The following is a 16,094-nucleotide window of genomic DNA, read 5'->3' as shown; positions in this document are numbered from 1 at the left end:
ATGATTTATTATTACTTCAAACCAAGTATTACCCTTATATTTTAGCATAGTCCATATATGGACAAATTTCAGAATCCTAAATCTAATTACCACAGTAGTTTCTTTGCAATACAAAATTTGTGCATTTAGAATTTTAGTCCAATTTAATTTTTTCTTTTTATCATTTTTCTTGAACATTCTATGTATTTACATTTCAAATGTTATCCCTTTCCCCTTCTCCCATTATCCAGCTCCCACATTTTCTTTCCGTGATGATGCTCCCTCTCCCAAATATCTATGCCCACCTCATCACCTTGTCATTCCTCTACACTGGGAAAATGTGCCCTCACTGGAGCAAAGGCCTATGCTCTCATTGATGTGAGACAATGCTATCTTCTGCTATGTATGTATCTGGAGCCATGGGTCTCTCTATGTATACATATTGGTTTAGTCTCTGGAAACTCTGGGCTTTTTTAGTCAGTTGATATTGTTGTTCTTCCGATGGGTTGCAAACTGTTTTAGCTCCTTTACTCCTTTCTATAATTCTTCCATTGGAGTCCTCATGTCAGTCTGATGGCTATCTGCAAGCATCCTCATCTGTATCAGTATGTCTCTGGCAGAGCGTCTAAGGAGACATCTCTGTTTTTAGGGAAACAATGGCCTCCCTTTTCCAACATAGCCAAATGTAAGTCCTCATATTATCTGTCAGATCTGTATTTTATTCATTTCCTTTAAAGGATGCCTAAGATCATATGGTTAAAATTCAATAATAAAGAGATTATTCTAAAAATGCCGCTAGCACAAAAAAACTTTACTTGTGATTCTGAGTCATACACCCAACTTTTAGGAAGAATTAAACTCATTGTTAATGTGCCATGAATTTGTACAACATACATTGATGATATCAACCAATCACGTCACCATCAACCTCCTCCTACAGGCCCCAGAAAACCTCCTAGTCAACTTCTTTTTAGTTTATAATTTTGTTATTAATATTGCTTAGAATCCAGTTAGCACTCTGTGTAAGCATATGTATCTGTAGCCATCCACTGGATCATTCACGAGCCATGTGCCAGGAGTGATTCTCCCTAACCGCATCTTCACTGACTACCAGTCGCTCCCCAATCCATGCAGAAATTTTGATCAGGTTGATTTTGTGTGGTAACCATGGTGCTATGATTTGATATGTAACAGCCATGTTATATGAAGAAGTCTTCAGGTCCTGGCTGTCCTCCACCTCTCTTCTACAAGCTTCCCTAAGATTTTCATGGGAAAGTTGATATATGACCACATAAAAGTGAGTGTTTGAAGTTATTTACACTCTGCTTCAACATTTAATCACATATTGGTAACAATGTAATTTTTTTCTACAAGTCTTCTAATATTCCTATTACTCAGCAGAATTACAAGGACTCAGGCTACTGTGATTCTGCCATCCTTACAAATGTATTTTCTGTGCTTAAACAGCATTCCTGCCCTTCACTAGGTATTTGCACTAACTACTACCCATGAGCCAGGAAATGTTTTTTACCAAAGTTGAGAGAAGCACAACTCTATGGTATAAATAAATACTTATAAGTCAATTTGATAGCATGACCACTTAGCAAAACAAAACAGTACATTTCTCCTGTAAGATCTATGGTATCCTCAGTCACAGGTTTTTACCAGAGTTATAGTTCCTGGCATGAAACTCTCCCTGTGGAGGATGCTTCTTATTGAATTAAAAAAAATTAGTTATTCCACAATGACCATGCCACTATTGAAGCAATGAGTATATTTGCCGGGGTAGTCACTACTGTGGCATGCAGTATCTAGTGCTGCCTAGGACCACTGCATCTTTTGTCTTTTAGATGTTTTCAAAGAACCTCCTGGCCACACAAGGCACCTAGAAAGAAGAAGCATTGCCTGCATAAATCATGGTTAAACTCTTTATTTTTCTGTAGCCAATATGAGGAGCATCTTCAGCAATAGGTTTTTACCATGTAGTTATGGCTCCTTTTCACTCTTCCTTCATGTCTAAAATGTAGCTTCTGAATGAAGTATCTTTTGTTTTACTAGAATGCTAAGAGGTAAAGGAAGCATGAGTACTTTTAGAGATGCACTTCCAAACACATGGTTGTTTTTGTTTGGTATATGTGCTACAAAGACATTTGAAGAGTGTATCATTTAGTAAGAGAAAGCACTTGATTACAGCCCTGCCATTACAAAATAAGAGAGAACAAATCTTCACAAATGGTGAACTCTGCTTCAGAATGTTGGTTGTACTTGGTTAGCAATGCACTCTTTTTTTTTTTCTACAACTTCTTTGATTTTCCTATGTTACCCAGTGAGTCAGGACATTGTGATTCTCTCTTATTCTTACAAATATACCTTCTGTGCTTAAAAAACATTCCTGATTATTACAAGGTGATTCATTAACTGAATGAGTGGATGAATGAATGAATGAATGAATGAATGAATTTTACCAAAGAAGACATTCATGTTCAGAGGAGATGAAACATTTGCTCATTCCTGGAGGCTAACTGCCTTTTTTGATGAATAACGAAAGATTTAAACCTTACCTAAATGGCTTATTAAGATTTCGCCCATCTCTGAGTTTTCTAGGCTTCCTTGATGTAGAAAATCACAGTATGGCATGTAAGTTCCAGAATCAGCTTTGTGAAGACATTTAGAGAAAATAGAGAATCTACTTTCTGTCTCCCTGTTTCGTTCAATAGTAGCTTTGTCTCTGTGCAAATGTATTCTAAATTGGAGACACTGTCTAACCATCAAATTGCAGCTTATAACTTGAGACATTAGATTCAAGCATATTTGCTACATAACCTCTTAGACAGTCTACATATGATTATACAAAATATATATCAGGCTTAGAGTACAATCTGATGAGTTACAAATTGTCTGAGAGAGTAAAATTAATTAGTTTAGTGATTAGTCTTAAACATATTTATCACAGACTCTCTGAATTATTTGAAAAAGGAAGATGGAAAGAAATGCCAGACTTTGTGAATGAATCATCACTACTTATAAATTAGCCATTAGCTACATATTCTGGTCAGCCCAAAATGGGTAGCTGTTACTCTTAACCATTATAACTTGTTCTTATAATATTCAGATTCTTCTGGATTACTTCTGCAAATAAGGAAATCTAAACCTCTTTTATTTTTTTTCCAAGATATTGAAGACTTTGAAACCAAAAGCAGAAGCACAGTATCTGTTCGAGAAGGTCAAGGAGTAGTACTCCTCTGTGGCCCACCACCACATTTTGGAGGTAGGTTATGGGTAGCCTGTGTCTGCTCTTCCATTTGGCTCTATCAGAAGATGAAGGAGATACAGAGGGTCTTATAGTCACTGACATTCCACCATACACTCAGAATCACAAAAGGCCTGAGAAGTTTATCATCCATATTTACAAATCTGCACCCCAATATTTTTATTTAAAATTATCTTTTCATTTGGCTACAAAACAAATATGTTCATGAGAAGATGAAACTGGGAGCTGTAATATTATTGGTGTTGGGCCTTTTATTAAACTGAGTGTCCAGTGAGAGGATAAGATTTGCAGCTCCTGGCAATGTACAAGGCAATTAATTCTCTCTGAGCCTCAACTTTTTCAGTGTCAAATTAGGCAAATATTACTAGCAATGGTAGATATCTAAATTAATATGATTTATATAATGCCTACTACCTTATTAAAATTGACAGCTAACATTTTATTTTTATTTATTTTTTTTACATTTTACCTCTATATAGAGGTAAATTCCAGCATAATTCTTGGTCTTCTTTACAAAAAATGAGTGTTGTCCCAAGCAGCCACTCTAGTTCCCAGGTCCTCCTCAAATGATTGCTTACAATATATTCATATTAACCCCCATTACAAAACTGTAGAGTTATGAAAAGAAATAAGATATATTTTAAGACAACACGCAAACTTATATTCCTAATGTTAAACTGCCTTTTATTTATAAACCTTTAAAATATTTTATTTTTTTTAATTTTATATAACTTTTGTGATATGATAGAACAAAAAGCAAAAGAACCTAACTAGAAACACATAGCAGGCTTCCTCTATGTAAGGGGATGTGCAGTTGCAAAAGTGTTTCCTGCTGGAGGACCTGAAGAACCAAGGATTGCTAGTGCAAATAATGCCAGCCAGTCCGAAAATCCTGTTTAGAAGAGTTACTTTCATAGAACCAATGGGGAGAGTGGGTGGAGGGTATTAAAGGAGCTTGCTGCAACATTCCTCCACTGCTCCTGCTGTGTCTTTTACTCTGAGCCCACTGGCTGCCAACCCCCAAGGGCAGATAGGGTCAGGCAGAGAGCTGTCCAGGGCACAAGCAACAGAAGCTAACAATATATTTTTCCGCACTACTAACAACTATGGCATACTATTCACCTGAAGTGTTAGAGAAGACTGCACTCACACAATGATGTCTTGCTATAAAGTTATAGCTCTGCAAACTGCACAACCCTAACTTACTTAGGCTTTTCGATGGTATCTATTTTCTGTTAAACTTATGGAAAAAATCTGCCATAGTGTTATAATCTGAAACTTAAAATGAGGAAAGTAGTAGCTCTGAAAGTACTAGGTCCATCGGTACTTGGTTTACATTCAAAGATTTCTGAGGGTGTTGGAAAGCTGTTCTGGCTGGGTTTAATTATAGGTGATAGATTCGTAAAACAATTGTAAGTAGTTTAACAGGTTATTTGTGTGCAATGAAAATCAAAACAGAAGCTCAGCAATACAGATATTCTCTGTGTCAGCGCCCAATGAGAAAGGGTTTTTTGATGGTTTTCTTTAAGTAAAATGTTTTCACTGTCCTGTTGTAAGTCCTATGAAACCAAGTCAGTGGATAATACGGAGTACATTAAAGTAAGAACTTTATAAGTACCAAGGCTCTTGAGTGAGAGTGAAGAAAAATTTGCCTTTCTTTCGTAGAAAATCATCTGCATGATTTCATGCATGTTCTTTCAAAACGATGTCTATGTATCATAATAGTTTCCTCCTGAATAGGTTTAGCATTCACCAACAATGACTTCATCTCTTTGAGGACAGGTATGAAGGAATAATGTTATTTAGTCTTTGCTGTAGATCTGAACATATTGTTGTGTCTTTTCGCATCTTCAGGAATATCCCTCTCTCCACTGTCATATTTTTCTTCAGAGAGATTTTATTCCCTTAATTAAATTTAGTCCCAAGTGTCAGATATTCGTTGTGTAAGATTTTTCCCAGTGTAATAGTTCTATCTGTTTCCTTTTTGTATAAGAAAGCTATTGATTTTTGTGTGCTGTCATTGCTATTTTGCCAGATTTGTTTATTAGTGCTAGAAGTCTTTTAAAGCAATCTCTAGGGTTTTCTAAGTATAGAATCATATGATCTGCAAAGAGGAATAAATTTAAAATCAACCTTACTTGTTTTCTTTCACTTTTATTTATTCCTCCTGCCTGATGGCCACGGTAGTCATTTCATACAATACTGGATAACTCTTTTCATAATGCTATTGGTTCTAAAGGACAGAATGTTTTATTATTCCTCACTAATCATGACATTAGCTACATATTTGTCAGATATGCTGGAATATAATATTTCTATATCTAATTTATTTGAATGTTATAAAAATGCCTTGTTTATTTGTATGTATGTGAGAGTTTGTGGATTTTTGTGTGCTAAATTATTTCTAATTTTTATATGCTGATATCAATATCTTTTAAAAGGTAATCATAGATTTCATAGTGACAGTAGGTCATAAAAACTGGTGCTCTTTTTATAACAAATTGGATATAACTTTGTTTTGTGCCTTTTTGTCAACACACAACTATCACAGTATATACAAAGAACAGCTGTACATTAAGAAAGAAGTCATAATAGTAAGTTAGATTGCTCATCTAGTATGTTCACATAAATATATGCATAATATTTCTTAATAATATAAATCTGTGAAATAAATCTCAATGAGTTGTATAAAGGAACATTCTGAGAACACAAGAAAAATAACATGTTTGAATTCTATGTGTATGTGTGGCAAAGAAGGTCTGTGAGTGCCAAAGGAAGAAATGAAAATGAGTTTGTAGATTTTCCATGTAAATGTACACTTGTAACACAGTTTCATAACAATGCAAGTGTTCTAGCACATAGCCATTTAAGCAGAGCAGCTGAGATTCTCAAGATAATCTATGCCTGCTGGCCACAGATTATCACAGCTGAACTATTGTCATTATCTCATAAAAGGAGGGTTTGAGATGGTCATTGGACTTTCATCTGAGATTCCATCTACCCCTTCCAAACATTTGTAGGCAACATTGCCCTCATTGTACATGGCCTGGGATGAGGTTATATCCATATATTTTATATTCTGAGAGGGTTAATGGAAAAAGGACCCATCGACAGGACTATGCAGAAGCCTTCCTCTACATTAGGTGCAGATCTTCCCATGTAACTCCATTGATATCACTACTAATCCTGCTAACAATCTCTCACAAATATTCTGTAAGTATGTGCAATAAATTACTTGGTTCTATAGCATGAACTTTGATGGATGTGATGGTTTGTATTTGCTCTGCCCATGGAGTGGCACTATAAGAAGATATGGCTCTGCTGGAGTAGGTATGATCTTGTTGGAGTAGGTGTGTCACTGTGGGTGTGGCCTTGAAGACCCTCACCTAGCTGCCTGGAAGTCAATATTCTTATAGCAACCTTCAGATGAAAATGTAGGATTCTCAGCTCATTCCTGAAATATTCCTGACTACATGATACCATACTTCTACTTTGATAATAGACGGAACCTCTAAACATAAAAACTACCCCCAATTAAATGTTGTTCTTAAAATTTGACTTGGTCATGGTATATTTTCATCAGTAAAACCCTAAGCAAGATAGTGAAATAATATTTTGATTTGTCTTTGAGATGGTATGTGGAGGGGGGGGGGTATACAGGAATTAAGAATCTCAATGAGAGTATTTTTTTATTTAGTATTATAACATTACAACACAGCATAACAGAGCATAAATATTAACAAGGTGTAAAATGTAATCTAACATAATCTGATAACATAACATCAATAGACCATAAAGTATCATCTTCCTACAGCTGAAGAGATATGATTAAAAAATATTATTTCTCTTTTGGAGTTAATAAAATACAGCTGATTTCTAGCATTGGTATATTTTAAAAGTATTCTACCTACATTTAACACTAACCAAAATTATTGACATGCTGACCCTCTCAGTGGACAGAGTGAAGAACAGAGGGTGGAGGACAAAGGATGAAGGAGAACTTTAGGGAAGTTGAAGTTATTCTATCACCAAATGAACCCATAAAATAAAAATGCAGCCCATGTGCTTACACTGAAAACAATCATAGTATAAGTTATAACCTCAGTAAGTAATATTTTAATAAATAAATAAACAGATATAATTTTTATATATTGTTTCATTTAAAATTATGATATCTATACCAGTAAGCTTCTTATTAATGAAACATATGCATCAATCAATATTTAAAGATAAGAAGCTTGTTTGGAATCTTAGCTGTTAGATTGCTCTTTATTGACAGATGGCAATAGAAGGGACCATGTGGCATAATGAATTGCTCCCAATATATAAAAGAGAAAAAATATAGGATTATACTGATCCCTATGAGGCCATAATTGCTATAACCTTAAGATTTTCCACTAAACTCTATTACTAAAAGACCCTCTATTTCACTGTACCACCAGTACATATTTGTGCTTTTAAATGGATAGACTTTGGCTGGGGGGGGGGGGCATTTAATATCAAAACTCTAAATATGTGACTGTGGGTTTCATGATGATTATATTTTTTCCTTGTTCATCTCTCTCTCTCTCTCTCTCTCTCTCTCTCTCTCTCTCTCTCTCTCTCTCTCTCTCTGTCTGTCTATCTCTCTCGATCTCGATCTCTAGCTCTCTCTCTATTTCTCTAACTATATATCTGTATATCTACCTATCTACATATCTCTATCTCTATCTATCATCTATCTATCATTTATCTATCTATCTATCTATCTATCTATCTATCTATCTATCTATCTGCTATCTATCTTTCTGTCTGTCTGTCTATCTAATTCTTGGTATTCTGACTTTATGGGCCAGAAGATAAGAGTACTGGCAGCTCTTCCAGACATGGATTGTATCCTTGGGAAACAATGAGAGCTCATAACTATTCCAGGGGTCCCAACACTAGTTTGTCTATGTACATGTCAGAAAAACACTCAAACATGTAAAATAATGAAAAAAGTTATAAATATGTCAGACATGTAGCTTTAATGGAAAATTGGGTCATAGCAAGGACTATGTTATATATCCAGTTTTAGAACTTTATTGAGGATCTCTTTTGGATATAAATTCTGGTCTCCCAAATCCCTACATTTATGAGCTATGACAGTTTTTGCACATCATTTATAACAAATATGCTTGATTTTGGTTTTTTCTTCTATATTGTATGATTTTCCATAAAGCAAAATTCTTTAGCACCTTACTAAATTTTAGTGATTTTATAAACTTCTGTTTGGTACTTGGGCAAATTGATTTATTTTTCTAATATATTTCTAAAGATTTCCAATATCATGACCTTCCTCATAGACACCTGAGCTAAACAGACAACAATCCCTCCATGAAGAATTCTTACCCACAGGGTGAGCTTTGACTGAGGGCATCTGTCATTTGAAACAAAAATTTTCACAAGGCATCTACAATGCACGTTAATGTACAATGCTTTCAAGTTTCCAGAGCCACAAGAAAACCTGCTAAGACAAATACTCAAGTCAATCATGAAAAAAGATGACATTTATCCATCCATACATACAACACATACATACATATACATACGTAAATAAAAAGAAAATGATATACCCATCAGTAAACCTTGATATATTTGTCATATGAAAATTTATTTTAAATGACAATAAAAAATAAATCATGTTCAAAAATAATGAAAAATATTTTTTTCTAAAGGATTATAGTTTTTACCATAGCCAAAGGAAGACTTCTTCTTAACTTTGAGGATATGAAACTCTCAATCATTTTCTCATAGAAGTTCTGAGTTTCTAGTTTGTCTTAAAGGAACTATTATTTTAATTTTTTCAGGTCCAACTTGTATCTGTGGAAGAAAGATAGTACTGTTTTGTTAATCTAGTGTTTATATTCACATCATAAAGATGTTGGCAACTTAAGTGGAAAATAATTCAAAGGAAAGCTTCAGAATACTGTTGTTAAAAAGTAAAAGGAGAGAAGGAAATTATAATGAGAAAAGTGGCACATTTGCATGATCTTTTTCCCGTAGTTTGATTGTCCTCTCTTTATGAAGGAAAAAAAAAATATTGTCCAATTTTCTGAGGAACCGCCAGACTGATTTACAGATTGGTTGTACCAACTTGCAATCCCACCAACAGTGGAGAAGTGTTCCTCTTTCTCCATATCATCACCAGCCTCTGCTGTCACCTGAGGTTTTGATCTTAGTCATTCTGACTGGTGTGAGGTGGAACCTCAGGGTTGTTTTGATTTGCATTTCCCTGATGACTAACCTTGTTAACATTTCTTTCGGTGTTTCTCAGCCATTCTATATTTCTCAATTGAGAATTCTTTGTTTAGCTCTGTCCCCCATTTTTAATAGTGTTATTTGATTCTCTTGGGTCTATTCTCTTGAGTTCTTTCTATATATTGGATATTAGCTCTCTATCCGGAGAAGGATTGGCAAAGAACTTTTCCCATTTTGTTGGTTGTCATTTTGTCCTAATGACAGTGACCTTTGCCTTACATAAGCTTTGTAATCGTATAAGGTCCCATGTGTTGATTCTTGATTTTACAGCATAAGCCATTGGTATTCTATTCAGGAAATTTCACCCTATACTGCCCCACCTGAGCATCAATCTCATATGAAGCCATCAAACCCAGTCACTGATGCCAAGAAATGCTTGCTGACAAGAGCCTGATATGGTTGTCTCCTGAAAGGCTCTGCCAGAGTCTTACTGATACAGATGAGAATGCTTGCAGCTCACCATTGAACTGAGCATGGGGATGGACCCTAATGGAGGAGTTAGAGAAAGGAGTTTGCAACCTCATAGGAGGAACAAAATCAACAAATAAGTCCCCTTTGATCTCTCAGGGACTAAACCATAAGCCAAAGAGTATACATAGAAGGACCCATGAATGTTTGGCATCAATAGAAGGAGAAATCTTTGGTTCTGTGAAGGCTCATTTTCCCATATTAGGGGAATGCCTAGGTGGTGAGGTGGGAGTGAGTGGGTAGTTAGAGGACCATTCTAATAGAACCAGGGAAAGGAGAGATGGGGGAGGGAGAACCAGGAAAAGGGCTAACATTTGAAATTTAAATACATAAAATAGCCATTAAAAAGGGGAAAATTAAGTTGTCTTATTAGGTAGGAAAAATATCATAGCACATATATCACTCTTATCAAGCTTTCTAAGGATTCCTATAAACCCAGCACTAGAGAGATAATGGAGGGAATATCATGAGTTGATGACACCTTGTTTCATAGTGACTTTAAGACCAAACTATTGTCCATACTGATGGTACAATTACTTAATTAGCTAATTATTTAATTAATCCAAAGCTCCTTGAATATGCAAAAGATAGATGTGATGTTGACATAATAATTATAACCCCAATCATTATTGAGCATGCATATTTTCTAATCACTTTATAGATAGTTTTGTAAATTTAATAAGTGTCCTTGACTTTTCTGTATTCTTGGGTAACAGTGGAGAAAACGACAGTCTTTTATTTTACAAATCACATGAAAAGTTAATAAGAATCCTAATAGCTATTTAGAAGTAGAAAAATCAACAGTGGAGAATAGTAAATAACAGACATTACTAATACTCATCCCACCCAAGTGTGGGCACAGCACCAAGTCACAGTCTCTTGGATTCAGCCCTGGCAGTTCTGTCTCCTCCTGTGGTCCTGCCCAGCATCATGGCTTGCTTCCTGGAGCATTTTCCCTCCAGTTTTCTACATTCTAGTGTGTGGGCTGAGTTTCTCTGTAAAGAGATGAATGTGTTGCCAATAAAATTTAACAATAACAAGAAAAGAAGGAATTGGTGTTTGGATATATTGGAAAAAAATGAGTATGTGAGAGAGGTATTTTGTGTAAAGATAACTTATACATACATATATATATATATATGTTTATATATGTATATGTCTATGTCTATGTATTGTATTGGTAGCACATCTGGACTGTTACAGAAAAAGGAGAAACATCTGCATGGACAGAGAAACATCTGCATGGACAGAGAAAGCCATTAATAGGAGTATCAGTGAAATAACAGAATCCTACTTTGATATATGTAAGGCCTTTATTTTGTTTTATTTTCTGAATAAGATCAGAATATATTAAATCAAATAGAGCAGGAGAAAGACTTACTTCCTTTGACTTCTATTTTTATAATTTCCCAGTCAATAAGAATATCATCTTGGACAGTGACTACAATATTGAGGTGAGAGATGATGGGCTTCGACCCATTTATCTCTCAATAGATCATAGCTCACCAACTTCAGTCTATGTGTAGGAAGTATAATTGAAATATTTTCCATAATATTTGGTTGGATTTTGAATGAAAAATTTGAGAATAAACATTGGGTCCATGTCATTGGAGTAAGCAAATTGAAATTAGATGCTATTGATTAGTGATATGGAAACATAGAAGGGAGAGCAAGGAGATAAAGGGAGATAAGGACAACTGGAAACTTAGTTAAGTTTATGTTAGTATTTTGAGAATTTCATACAGGAGTCTCCCAACCTCCCTACTCACCCACATTCATGTTCTTTCTATATAAAAAGAAACAAGAATATCAAAACTAAAATGTATGTGTGTGCATGTGTGTGCATACAAACACACACACAGAGAGACACACATTCACACCTGTGGACTCATTTAGCCAAATACTCTTAAATGTAGGGTCTACATTAGAGCAGTGCGGTTATACTCAGTGTCACTGTCTTGATGAAAACTGGTTTTCACTCTCCCAACAGCTACCAACTGTTAATACCTTCTGGGCTAAAAGTGCAAATTTGTGCCAATTTGTCTTTCTCTATGCTGGTATTTTGTCTGATTTAATTTTGTGAATTTTGTCCATTTTTTCACAGCTTGATGAGTTCATATTGCATCAGCTGTATTGTGTTTATAAAGCACAGCTTAGTTAGTATATGTTAATGGTCACATGTCCAAGTCATAATGGTAACAACAGGATATAGTCATTGTTTATGTACGGTACAAATTTTAAATCAGCAGTTTCCTGAATGAGTTTTCTGGAAGACTGGAATGCCAAATAAGAAAGATTTAGTTCCATTTTTTGTTTTGTTTTGTGGTTTGACTTAAGTTTTATGTGTATGTCCTTGAAAAATCCCACTATTCAGCAGTTTAATGCTACCAAATTTTATTGGACCCCTATCTGCTATACAGAAGCTCTGCTCTTTCTCTCTTTGTCCCTCTGTACTTCTGATCCTCTGTCTTCTGTCTCTCTGCCTCTCTGTCTCTCTCTCCAATATAAGCTCATATATATATATATGAATCAGGGAGACATTTGACTAAGAAGCTAGAGTAAATGCCTAGAAAAACTATTTAATTTAGAGAGACAAGTCCAGAACATCCACATATATATAGTATTTATATCACAGAAGCAAGTTCAATGATGAATACCCTCTCTTGTCATAGCTGTAGGGTTTCTATAACTGTGCTAAAACACCAAGATCAAAAGTAACTTGAGAAAAAGGTTTATTTGTTTTACATATTCCTGGACACAGTCCACTTGAGGAAAACAAAGTAGAAACTCAAGGTAGAAACTTAAATGCAGAAACTTAGCTAGAGGCCATGGAGAGATGGGGCTCACCAGCTCCTTGATTATAGATTACTCAGTTAGTAGTGTACCATAGAAAACCACCTGCCGGGTGCTGCCATAGTAGGTTAGGCCCTCTCATATCAATCAATTACCAAGAAAATAGCCTACATGCTTGCCCAAAGGCTAATCTGGTTGGTGACATTGTCTCAATTAAACTTTTTTTCTGTAAATTGTTCTAGCCTATGTCAAGTTAATAGACAATAAACAAGGCAACAATGCATTTGGCACTGCATACAACCAGTTTTATATTTCACTTTATCTGCATTTTCAGGGAAAACATCTTAGTTTTATAACTTTAGTAATCATTATAATGTTGTTAAATTGGTCAAGATTATATATCTGAAATTCCAGGGAACTTATGAAAAATCAATATATTTATACTTCTCTATGACAAAGGTGACAATCTGTCCCATTCTAGTTCAGAAGAAGAATTTAGAATTACAAAGAGTGTAAAAAGGCATATGAATACTGGATTGTGCTCCTTAAAATGCAAGAATAGTGCTGCAACCAGGAAGCATATGGCATTGCCACTCCTTATAACTAATCAAAGTTCAATTGGGTCTTGTTGTTACTAAATTTCTTTACCTGAGGGAGACATAAAACAACATCTTGCCATTTTCTCTAGGACACAAGAGCAAACCCAAGCACTATTTCACTGAAGGGCATTCTGGGGAAACAATTAGTTTATTGAGATTTCCCATAGAAGCCAGATCAGAGATTATGTAAAGAACTGGAAAATATTCCTCCCTAAACTCATTGTAACCAGAAAGCCTTCATCTCCAGAAAGGCTGCTTTCTTAGAAGCTGTATAGGTGGAAAGTTTCTTAACTCATTTCAGGCATGGCCTGTGTACATTCCAGTATCTTTACTAAACCACATGGTGCAGGTTCCAGTGCACAGAGATACATGTCCACAATGAAGAGAGTAAAAAATAAAATTGTATAGGTCACTGTTCAATCATTCTACATCATTTTTGACTACCAGATGACACACAGGCAACACATGTACCATTGTTTTGTCCCTGTATATAAATGAGAATATGTCAGATCTGAGCAGATCGCTTTTAAATGTCATAAACTATCCTTGTCTGACAATAGACTATAAAGCCCCCTTGCTGTATACTTCCATAGAATATAAATATTAGTAAAAAAAAAACCCGTATATTTCTTAAACATTTATACACCTTAACTTCTCTGTTTCTTCAATTTAGAGTTCTTCAAGAGACCAATCACTATCAAAGTGTGTTTTCACTTCTTCTCCAGGTCGAATTTGCCATGTTCGATCAATCTTGGAAATATCTGGAACTTAGCCATAATGAGTACTCTGGGAGCCTTTAATGGGTTGTTTGCAATCCCTTAAGACTTTGCTTTCCATAGTTTTAGAAAGTAGGTGTGTAAATCAGAAAAGATCTACTAAAATCCTGGTTCCTGGGCAGCATTTGGAGACCACAAAGGTGCTCAAAAATGGACAGATGACAAACAAGTAAGGACATTTTCAGTATTGCATCATAACATTGCCCCATAGAACATCAAAGAACTTAAGACAATAAAGAAATTGTAATTCTTTGAGATCTTTGCTGTTGAGCCAGTGTACCCATAATTAATCAGCTAAGAGTGTCTTGGCTTAAATCCTAAAGGACTATGCAAGGTTTGAAGTATTATAATAAAGTGTACTCATCCTGGAACACTAAAAGCAAGGGGATATTACCTATTAAGTGTGAGTACTTTATTGCATATTCTTATATATATAATCAAGAAACATGAAATCAATTTTGAGTTTTATTTTGCATGCCTATGTAGTTTGTGAGTTGGAGGGTCAATGTTTAAAGATAGTTACTTTTAATAAAAATATACTCCATGTAACAGTTGCGTTTCCATATCAATTTTGTCTTCATATTTTAAATATCACATGAGTACATACAAGGCTATTAAATATGGCAAAACTATAATTGTCCTTTGGGGAAAAAGGATTGGTTGCATGCTTGAGAGAGCAACACATAGTTTGCAATTGCTTACAGCAGATCTGCCATTGTTACTAATAATAGAATTGTAGATGAGGGTGTCAATGAAAATAATACAAGAATACTCCAGAAAGGACCAATTATCACTCTGTTCTAATGTTACTGCTGAATCATCACCATAAGAATGCATCAGCACTATTAATAACAGACAAATGTCATAGAAGGTGGAGAGAATATTTAAGAATCCAATGGCTTTAAACTAAGTGTCTCATGAATTATACATTTAATTAAGAAAAGCTAAATGAGAAAGTTTTTAAACTTGTAGCTTGGAATGCCTATTTTTTCTTTCCCTATTAAAAATATACAAATTAAGTCCCAGCTGTGGCTCATGATGAAACTTAGAAAAACTGTGCATCCCCTGCAGGCTAGCTGAGGGCATGAATGAGTAGAGACAGATATGTGGGAAAAGTGCAGGGCAGAAGAGAATGATAATGGAAGGAAGAATGTGGAGTGTGGTGAGTGGTGACATTACAACTCATGTAAAAATCAATGTTTAAGCTATCACATACTAAGAGTGATTGGCATGTATCTTATGATCGCATGTTCAAGTTAATAAAATCAGCAACTTTTCTATCTACAGATGTTCTCTACTTCTGCTGGCTTTTATTTACAAGATGTGCAGAATACACTGTCTCACAGATGCTAGCCAGGAGAGTTCAGCAATATATATACATTCGGCCAGGCTTGGGTTGGGGGTAATACCATACCAATTTCTATGTCACTTATAGAACTCACAGACTACTACAGCTTCTCCAATTTCAGAGTAAACATGGAATATACATCTCAAGTCTGCACTTCACCCAGTTTATGTGGTGCTTGTTAATACAAATTGAACCCAGTGTACTATACAGGCTATACTTGCTAATTTAGCACTTTTCCAACTGAACTACATCCCCAACCCTAGTGTACTGACATTGTAGTGATTCAGTTTTCTGTTGTTGTTTAGATAGATATTAATTAATTACAATGTTTCTCCCTTCCCCTTCCTCTCTCCTAACCCTCCCATATGCAAGTAACTACACTTTCAAATTTGTGGACATTTTTATTCATTTACTATTCTTGCATACATATGTATGTGTGTGTATATTTATATATTTCTAAATAAAACCTGTTTAGTCCATATACTATTACGTGTATATGTTTTCAGAGCTTCCTGTAAAAAAGAAAAGAAATTGGTGTACTCTTTCCTATGGAATTTAACTTTTCCTACTCACAACTTCAC

General features: G+C 35.1%; 1 protein-coding gene across 2 annotated transcripts in view; it reads left to right on the top strand.

Moving 5' to 3' along the window:
* The window catches only part of CNTN6 (contactin 6), a gene marked incomplete at both ends in the record, with an annotated part of 294,022 nt that overhangs the window by 138,477 nt on the left and 139,451 nt on the right, over positions 1 to 16,094 (top strand). For both annotated transcript variants that reach the window (XM_080913827.1, XM_080913826.1), the window contains one exon: positions 3,152 to 3,247. In XM_080913827.1, the coding sequence (XP_080769953.1) occupies positions 3,152 to 3,247 (96 nt within the window). The remainder of the gene's footprint in view (positions 1 to 3,151; positions 3,248 to 16,094) is intronic.

The sequence above is a fragment of the Micromys minutus genome, assembly GCF_963924665.1.
Source record: "Micromys minutus genome assembly, chromosome: 3".
In the NCBI taxonomy this organism is placed as follows: Eukaryota; Metazoa; Chordata; class Mammalia; order Rodentia; family Muridae; genus Micromys; species Micromys minutus.
The sequence above is the reverse complement of the archived record's forward strand: the minus strand, read 5'-3'. Positions and strand labels throughout refer to the sequence as shown.